The sequence below is a fragment of the Corticium candelabrum genome, chromosome 1 (genome assembly GCF_963422355.1).
Source record: "Corticium candelabrum chromosome 1, ooCorCand1.1, whole genome shotgun sequence".
Lineage (NCBI taxonomy): Eukaryota > Metazoa > Porifera > Homoscleromorpha > Homosclerophorida > Plakinidae > Corticium > Corticium candelabrum.
In genome coordinates this window covers 858,325-868,324 of record NC_085085.1, presented here as the reverse complement: position 1 = coordinate 868,324, position 10,000 = coordinate 858,325, and the positions used below count along the sequence as shown (strand labels likewise).

Genomic DNA, 10,000 nt, shown 5'->3' with positions numbered 1-10,000 from the left:
AATGTCCCTAATCATCACCCCTAATGTCCCTAATCATCACCCCTAATGTCCCTAATCATCACCCCTAATGTCCCTAATCATCACCCCTATGTCCCTGAGCGTCACCCCTATGTCCCTGAGCGTCACCCCTGATGTCCCTGAGCGTCACCCCTGATGTACCTGAGCGTCACCCCTGATGTACCTGAGCATCACCCCTGATGTACCTGAGCATCACCCCTGATGTACCTGAGCATCACCCCTGATGTACCTGAGCGTCACCCCTGATGTACTTGAGCGTCACCCCTGATGTACCTGAGCATCACCCCTGATGTCTGTAAGTGTCACCCCTGATGTCTGTAAGTGTCACCCCTGATGTCTGTAAGTGTCACCCCTGATGTCTCTGAGAGTCAATCCTGATGTCTCTGAGTGTCACCCCTGATGTCTCTGAGCGTCACCCCTGATGTCCCTGAGCGTCACCCTTGATGTCCCTAAGCATCACCCCTAATGTCTCTAAGTGTCACCCCTGATGTCTCTGAGCACCACCCCTGATGTCTCTGAGCACCACCCCTGATGTCTCTGAGTATCACACCTGATGTCTCTGAGTGTCACTCCTGTGTCCCTAAGTATGACCTGCTCTGTTCCTGAGTGTCACCCCTATGTCTCCTTGACTGTGATTTTCTATGTCACTAACTGCTAGCCCCTGTGTTGCCTAGAGCCGTGATACATCACGTACCCCATTACTGCAGAGATTATTTGGTTATTTAATGATGCTTTACAAACAGACAAACAGTAGACAAAAATGGACATACAAACAGACAGACAGACAGACAGGCAGACAGACAGAGACTATCATTGACAGACAGATAAACAGACAGACAAACAAACAAAGCAAAAGACAACAACCAGACAGACAGACAGAAAGACAGACAGACAGACAGACAGACAGACAGACAGACAGACAGGCAGACAGAGAGACAGAAAGAAACACTATCTTTGACAGACAGATAGACAGACAGACAAATGTCCGAGCAGTGCAGTTGTCAACTGATTTAATTAATAGCCACAGCTGTATTACCACATGACATCTTACCAACAACAGAGATCTTGTCTCCCCAACAGTCTGATGCCATTTGATTCGTTGTGTTTGTGTAATACACATGAATTTGTACCTCTATTTTAAAACCCATGCCTCCTCCAATAGAAGCTTGATTTTGAGTGCCTTGTAAAGGTGATCCAGTCATGTCTTCATTGTTACTCAAGTGGCTCACAAGAAACGATGGCACAGGACAGCTATTGGCCATGTGACACAACACAAAGCAAGTATGTTATTTAATTAAGGTATGCAAGCACACACACACACACACACACACACACACACACACACACACCATGACACCACACACACACACACACACACACACACACACACACACACACACACACACACACACACACACACACCACATGACACAACACACACACACACACACACACACACACACACACACACACACACACACACACACACCACATGACACAACACACACACACACACACACACACACACACACACACACACACACACACACACACACACACACACACACACACACACACACATCTCACTAATAGACGTACCTAAAGCACAAACAAAAAGATAAACAATCAGACAAACAGACAAACAGTCAACAGACAAACAGACAAACAGAAAAAAACAGACCGACAAACAGAAATAGAAAAACAAAAACAGACAAACAGACAATAAACAGAATAGACAAACACACCAAGAGCTGCACAGTAGACGTACGAAAACGAACACAAAACAACAACACACACGTTTACGTTCCTACTTTATTTCATTTCCATTGATAGCACCACTGGTCGTATCGTTCGACGCGTCATTCACATACCACAGACATCTGTTACAAAATAGTAGAAAGAGAGACGATCAAAAACATTAAGAAACATTCGCTCTGTCGGTTGACAGACAACAAGACAAGTTGGCAAGCTTGAAGAGAGATTAGACGCCGACCAAATGGCAGACTTTGCAACAGGCGATCTTTTGTGACTACGCGAGTGTGCCACCTCACGTAATCTAGCAATTACTAACCGCAACTCAAATAGCCTCGGAATCCCACCATCACAAACAACAGCATGTGAACACTGTTGGTGTTTGCTTCAGTTTTGCTCACTCTGCGGCTTGTGTCGAGCCGTAATCATGCAGAGATGTCGACGCCGCGTTTATCTTACTGCTAACTGTTGAGTCATCCGTCTTGCTGCGAGCCACGCCTTAATCGCTAGCCCCGCCCATCCAATTTCTTTCTAAAAAATCTCGCTTGTCTTTGAAAGGACGAAGTTAAAACTCCACGCCTGCAACGTGTTACAATACGGTAACTATTCGCCACTCTAAAACGCGCAAACCGACGAGCGATGAGACACTCAGCGTCCACGGCCCGTGCTCACCCTCAACAGGAACGCCCATGCGCATTTTGCTCTAGAAACTCGAAACCAAAACGCCCTGGAACGTCGTATGATATGCGAAACTATCGAATCATCAATGAGAACGTTTTCCTTTTGAGTTAAATTCAAGATATCGCTTTGTGGACGACGAGAACGGCCTCCAAATCAAAACTTCCGCTTCAAGTCTCGCGTGAGATTCACACGCAGTCGATCTCATCCGAAACGACGTGAAACGAGTAGATCTAACCACCTGCGTTGCGATTCGCGAATTTAATCCCGACTAATCGTAAAGATTTCGCTTCAAATGTACGAAACTGTTTTTCCCGCCCACCTTTTTCTTTTAGCAAGAATTTCCCGCAAAATGACGCTAAACGTGCATAATTACGACCACAAACGCGACGTCTCACTTGACTACTTCGCCGGAAAACGTTCCATAGAAGAAAATCCTCGTGTCGTTGTCAGCAAGCGTGAAATTGCGCACTTGAGGTTTGGTGTCGCATTCCTGACCATTCACGGCCACTAGGAAAGAGAAAAGGGCGGCTAGAAAAAACATCGGCACTGGAGATCGACGTGTACGCGTATTCAAGCGAGAAAACAAATGACAATGAGAAGGATTCCTAGTAATTACCAGAAATAGAAACTAATCAGGTAATTACGAACCGCGCAGACTCGAGTTGCTATGTCGACCGACAATGGTCTTTCTTTCACGGGGCACTAAACGTAACAACAAAGCAACTATTGGTGTCATACATTTAAAACAAGCATGCGCATCACAGGAAAACATTTTTAAGACATTCCATCGCTCTCACTCGTCTGTCCTTCCGCTTTTACGTCATCTTTTTAAGATAAGCCACTGCGCAACGTTCCAAATCTGCATGTACATGTACAGCCTACTTTCTCATAACATATGTATCGTATTGAACAGATAAGCACGTCACGTGCATACATCAAAATCACGTGCCGAATGTCATACATAAAACGCCTACTCACGTGAGTCACGTGACCTATTCAAACCTATGGATTGCGTTTTCGCCTGCTGTCCACTGGTTCTGTAGCTGTTGGAGGCGGAGGCGGACCCCGCTTGTGTAACTCATCGATGTAGTCCATAAGAATGCTCTCTCTCTCGTCAGACATGCATTCCAACACGAGCCAGCGAAGATCATTCTGCAACAAATGATTTTTGTTACTGGAAGCTCCATGGGGTGGCAATAGTATTAGGAAGACCGACTTTTAGTATCTCTTTTATATCTCGTAGATGCAAATCAGACTCTTCAATCATTTTCTTGGATCTGAGAGTAAGAGATGTGGTGATAGTGTGTGTGTGTGTGTGTGTGTGTGTGTGTGTGTGTGTGTGTGTGTGTGTGTGCGTGTGTGGTGTCTCACTTGTCGGTGATTAACTTGGTCTCTTTGAGAAGAGATCTAAACTCAGTCCACGCCTTCTTTTCCAGCTCTTCCATGTATCTCTCAAATTCAGATTTGCAAACCTAATGTCAACACAGAAATAGAAATAGAAACAGATAAACAGACATAACGAACAGAAAAATATGCAAGCAAACACACAAACAAATAAATACAAAACAGACAAATAAACAAACAAATGGACAAACACGAAGACAAAATGGACAAACACAAACAGACAAAATGAACAAACACAAACAGACAAAATGGACAAACACAAACAGACAAAATGGACAAACACAAACAGACAAAATGGGCAAACACAAACAGACAAAATGGACAAACACAAACAGACAAAATGGACAAACACAAACAGACAAAATGGACAAACACAAACAGACAAATGGGCAAACACAAACAGACAAAATGGACAAACACAAACAGACAATATGGACAAAAATAAACAGACAAAATGGACAAACACACATACATACATACTTACAACTAAACTTGACGAACAAGCAGACCATAATCAATCAAAACCAGCAAACTAAATCAATTAGTCAAACACTCACAGAGTCACTAGATGAAAACCTCTCATATCGAAGATCGTCCTTCGTCTTCTTCTTCACATCCTTCCAAGACGACGTCAGCATTACCTACACAACAACCACCAACTATCACAATGTCATACAACGCAGTCCAAGTATCTCTCAACCTTCACATCAGAAAGCATTTGGTGAAATCCTTTCCGTTTCTTGCTTCTCAGCAGTTGGATGTGCTGCTCAAAGAGATGCTCTCTCTCCACCGATTCGAGGAGAGAGAAGTCTGACCATCTGTGGTCTTTCTTCAATACGTGTTTTGCGTCTCTCCAACTTAACTCGGAATCACGAACCTGCAAATTATGCAGCAGTTTGAAAATTGTGACGTTTGCGTAAAGGTTTTATGAGATTGGCTACAGACTATGAAAGACAGACAGACAAACAAACAAACAGACAGATAGATAAACAGACAGACATACATACAGACAGACAGACAGACTACAAAAGACAGACAGACTACAAAAGACAGACAGACAAACAAACAGATAAACAAACTGACAGACAGACAGATGGACAGACAGACACAGACAGACAGACAGACAGACAGACAGACAGACAGACAGACAGACAGACAGAGCAATAAACAGATGAATTGAGACAGAAGGCAACTATGATAATATTGGGTATGTGTATTGGGGCAATTCTAGTGAAATGGATGGAGCAAACACAAACAAACAAAGGAATACGCAATCAAGCAGACAGACAGACAAACTTCTAATGAAACAGACAAACAACAATCAGAAACACAAACAGACAAACAGACATACAAACATGCAAACAAACAAACACACAGATGGACAAACAGTAAGACACACAAACAAACAAACACACACAGAGGGACAAACAGATAGACAAACAGATAATATGCAAACAAATATACAAACAAGTAGACACACAAGCAGACAGACAAACATACAAACAAACGAACAAACAAAAACAGACAATATGCAAACAAATATAGAGACATGCAAACAAACAAACAAACAAAAACACACATGGACAAACAAGTAGACAAACAAACAAACATACAAACATGCAAACAAACACGCAAATGGACAAACAAAAAACAGACAAACAGACCTACAAATATGTAAAAAAACAGATGGACAGATACACAAACAAACAGACAAACCAACATACGGAAATGCAAACAAACAACCAAACACACAGACAGACAAACACGTAGACAAACAAACAAACAAACAAACACATGGATAGACAAACATATAAACAGGCAAACAAACATAGACATACAAACAAACAAACAAACAAACACACAGATGGACAAACACAGACAGACAAAAACAAACTAACAAACACAAAAGTGAAAAACAGAGATTGGTTATACAATATCATGAATATGTAAAACAGACAATTGAATGACAGCCACACAAACAACTACCAAGACAGACAGCAAAATGGCCCAAAAAATTTTTGAGTCAAACACACCATGTCGGTCAAGAATGCCTTGAAGCCTCCGAGTGTTTCTTCTTTTCGGTGTTGTTCTCTTGAGACGTGCCACTCCTTGGACTGGTCTTCCCTTGCTTTACGCACTTCTTTTTCTCTTTCTCTCAAACTTGCTTCTATTCTGTCACGACGTTCTCGATCTTTCTTGACTGTTTCGTCGTCTTCGTTGGCATCCTGAAATGAGAATCTGTAGATACGAGCATGCACACACATGCATGCACGCACACACATGCATGCACGCACACACATGGACACACACACACACACACACACACACACACACACACACACACACACACACACACACACACACACACACAACAGACAGAGAGACAGAGAGACAGAGAGACAGACAGACAGAGAGACAGACAGACAGACAGACAGACAGAAAGCTAAAGACTATTTGAAGAAACTGTCACAGCTATCAAGAGACGAAGACGGAAAGCCAAATGCATCAACCTTCAAGACATACTGGAGATCTGTGTTTTCTGTGTGTCTACAACGATCAAATGCTAGAGTGATTGACAGAAAAATAAAGAAGATTGTTTCAAGAGACAGCAACATAAACATAAATAGTTGTAGGTAGAACCAAGCCCTATTGGCTTGGGTAGTATTTAGTTGCTTTGCTTAGATGGTGTATAATAGTTCAATGTTTGAAAATATATGTATTGACAGACAGACAGACAGACAGACAGACAGACAGACAGACAGACAGACAGACAGACAGACACACACACACACACACACACACACACAGAGTCTTGTCCTGACACACAACTACAACATCTATACCTGTGCCTGCACCAACTTAGAAATATACGCCTGGAACAACGTTTCCCTCAATCTCGACCCATCGACCGCCTTATACCGACTGTCATGTTCAAACTTTCCCTTCACTTTGTTCCAACTCGATTTCGGCTTCAGTGATCGTCTCTCCGACAACATCTCAAAAAAGTCGTCTTTCACCTACAAAGCATCAACACCTCAAACTCACTCCACAGCATCAACAGATCAGTAAGATACTAAAGTACCACATGAGCAAACAACCGGCTACATCCTCACTCACAAATACAAAAATTTGTATTAATTGATATTAATTATTTTTGGATGCTAATATATTTCGAACTCAACAAACTTTTTTATTTTATGAACTATTATTTTCAAGCCACCTTTGCTTTTTATTAATTATTTTTGATTTAATCACCTAATACCATGATTATCACCCCACACCAATAGTTGGCTAGAGTCAAAGGTCAAGTATGGGATGGGGGCTTACTCAAACATTTACACCTAAAGTTGTTAATTGGCGGAAGAAATTTTGATTTAGTAACTTAAACAGCATGTTGCTACACTAGTAGAGCTTTAAACCACCACCACTACCTAAAGTATAGAAACCTAATCTTCTATACTATCTGAGGCATCGAAACCTTCAACACGTGGTTGACAGGCATACACAAGATGACAAACGTCAGCATTTCTACAGACACAATGTAGCAAAAAGTCACTGTGAAAAGCACCAATTAGCACTAATTAAAAGACTAAGAGGTGGGAAAATATTAGAGCCTTGGACATAGTAGGGGTGGGGGCTTACTTGAGTACCGGGGTAATATCAAGCGAGTACGGTGCGTGTCATCCCTAAGAGCATACACCCCAACAAAGTAATGAACCAGTACCAGGTGTGTTAATATTAACAACACTACAGAGTGGTCTGGTCTGATGTTACAATCCACTTGCTCGTTTATACAAAATCTAGAACTACATGCAAACAACAACAACAACAGACAGTCAAGCGCCGTTTCCGCCTTCGGTATAGTCAAAATTGTCTGAGTTTGAACCAAACAAATTGGTATGGAAGAGACCAAAAACGTGATGCTTGTACGACAACGATGATTACGACACACTATAATTGTAATTGAATGTTTGAGTCTAGGATGACCAAACACGTCCTTTCTGGTGGATTATGACTGTTTTATGGTGTGAAGTTCTGCTGGAAAGATAGAGTAAACAGAGACCTGAAGGATCTTAACATGTGAACAGCTTGGTATGAGGTAGTCAAGATGGAAAGGTTTGTTATGACATTTTGACCACTTGCTGGCATTACACTCAGAGAGTGTAACTCCAGCATGTGGTCATATACGAGTGCATGAGAAGAGGACTGGGTACAGGTCTACAAATGTAACAGAAAGAAGAAACACCAGATTACAGCAAGAGCAAGAGAGGAGTGTGTGTTTGTGTTTGTGTGTGTATGTGTGTGTGTGTGTGTGTGTGTGTGTGTGTGTGTGTGTGTGTGTGTGTGTCAGTGTGTGTGTGTGTGTGTTGTGTGTGTGTGTGTGTGTGTGTGTGTGTGTGTGTGTGCATGTGCACATACATGTGTGTGTGTGTGTGTGTGTGTGTGTGTGTGTGTGTGTGTGTGTGTGTGTGTGTCCAACAAATTTAGTCTCTCATAAAAACTAAATTCAAAAAAATATTTGCATACGCAAGATACACGACTAGCTCTCTCATTTCGAGTGCTTCATTCAATTCCCATTGGCTCTACATCCATCTACCTTTCCTCAATTTTTCTGGAAAGGCTCAATTGAATACACTCACAGACACACAAACGTTCGTGCGGCATTTCAGTGTGCGACTGTCAGTCGACGTCAAGCAAGTCTTACCATTTCTCATCAAGTGGATTGCAAGCGAACAATGCAACACGCAAACGAACGTCACGCTGAGCTTTCGGAATCAACAGGCCAGCAGTAAGACACTGCATGACTGCACAGCATTTGGAACGCAAAATGTAACGTACGAGTGACTGCTTGCCTTGTCTTCTTGATGACGAGCTTCTTCTTTCTGTCGAACTTTGAGCTCTGAGAGGAACTCGGTGAAGAGAGCTTCACGTTCGCGCATCTTTTCGATGCCTTTGAATCGAGAGTCTCGTCCGTGTTTCAGCGAGAACTCGCTGAAAGTCGTCCTATGAAGACAGACCAGCAGACAGTGAGATCAATGTGTTGATATCAATGCACTGTGTGTGTGTGCTACTGTACATGTACTACATTTATTGGCAGCAATTGAATGTCAAATGGATTGGGCATACATGCAAACAAAAAGACAGACAGACAGACAGACAAACAGACAGACAGACAGACAGACAAACAGACAGACAGACAGACAGACAGACAGACAGACAGACAGATAGACAAACAGACAAAAACTGTACAGAAACAGACAGGAACTTGATTATTTCAAAAAAAGACAGAAAAACAAACATACAAACAGACACACAAACAGACATACAAACAGACACACAAACAGACACACAGACCAACAGACATACAAACAGACATACAAACAGACACACAAACAGAGATGGACATACAGACAAACAAGACCAACAGACAACTAAATATTTAAAAATTCAAAAAACAAACAAAATGGACATACACACAAACAGACAAACATACAAACAAATATTTACAAAACAAATGCATTTGGTTATTTCAAAAAATGGACACACATACAACAGACAAACAGACAAAACATACAAGAATTTGTTTACTCCAGTTGAACAAACAACTCGCAATCAACCAACGCATAACTCAACGTCTCACTTGACTGTGAGCTTCGACTCTTCCAACAGCTTCCTGTAGTCGTCCTTCTTCTCTCGAAGCCTCTTGCTCTTCTCCTTCCTCTCCTCCTCCGCTCTCTTCTTCACATACACATCATACGCTCCCCTACGTTCTCTCACCGTCAACAACAAGTAACGTTCGTCAAACACAAATTTTGGTAGCTCCTTCTCCCATGTTGAGAAGGCTGATACCTTGATGAATAACAAACAAAGATGTAATGAGATATGTTGAGTTGTATATTGTGTTTGGTACATTTCTCTCTGTTAGCATTTCGTGGAAACGTTGCTGACGTTCGTCAAGACTGAGGGTGGCACGAAGGTTTGCCGCACGTTGTTCGGCTGATAAGACGGCTGGCTCGGCGTCTTCGTCTGTCCTGTGGAAAAGTAATACGGTTGGATTGGTTTGGTTGTGTGTGTGTGTGTGTGTGTGTGTGTGTGTGTGTGTGTGTGTGTGTGTGTGTGTGTGTGTGTGTTTAGTGTGTGTGTG

The 10,000-nt window shown here is 42.2% G+C and overlaps 2 protein-coding genes across 2 annotated transcripts in view; both read right to left on the bottom strand.

Annotated features, from left to right (window-relative positions):
* LOC134193294 (transcription elongation regulator 1-like) overlaps positions 1-3,074 on the bottom strand; it is a 13,819-nt gene extending 10,745 nt beyond the window's left edge. The window contains exons 1-3 of the mRNA XM_062662121.1: positions 2,847-3,074; positions 1,830-1,898; positions 1,070-1,269 (exon numbers count right to left, since the gene is read on the bottom strand). Coding sequence (XP_062518105.1) covers positions 1,070-1,269; positions 1,830-1,898; positions 2,847-2,992 — 415 coding nt within the window. The 5' untranslated portion in view covers positions 2,993-3,074. The remainder of the gene's footprint in view (positions 1-1,069; positions 1,270-1,829; positions 1,899-2,846) is intronic.
* A 190-nt stretch (positions 3,075-3,264) lies between these two features.
* LOC134197611 (transcription elongation regulator 1-like) overlaps positions 3,265-10,000 on the bottom strand; it is an 11,428-nt gene continuing 4,692 nt past the window's right edge. The window contains exons 6-15 of the mRNA XM_062666961.1: positions 9,767-9,887; positions 9,497-9,705; positions 8,709-8,859; positions 6,699-6,872; positions 5,889-6,080; positions 4,556-4,732; positions 4,413-4,496; positions 3,823-3,923; positions 3,668-3,728; positions 3,265-3,603 (exon numbers count right to left, since the gene is read on the bottom strand). Of these exons, the coding sequence (XP_062522945.1) occupies positions 3,454-3,603; positions 3,668-3,728; positions 3,823-3,923; positions 4,413-4,496; positions 4,556-4,732; positions 5,889-6,080; positions 6,699-6,872; positions 8,709-8,859; positions 9,497-9,705; positions 9,767-9,887 (1,420 nt within the window). The 3' untranslated portion in view covers positions 3,265-3,453. The remainder of the gene's footprint in view (positions 3,604-3,667; positions 3,729-3,822; positions 3,924-4,412; positions 4,497-4,555; positions 4,733-5,888; positions 6,081-6,698; positions 6,873-8,708; positions 8,860-9,496; positions 9,706-9,766; positions 9,888-10,000) is intronic.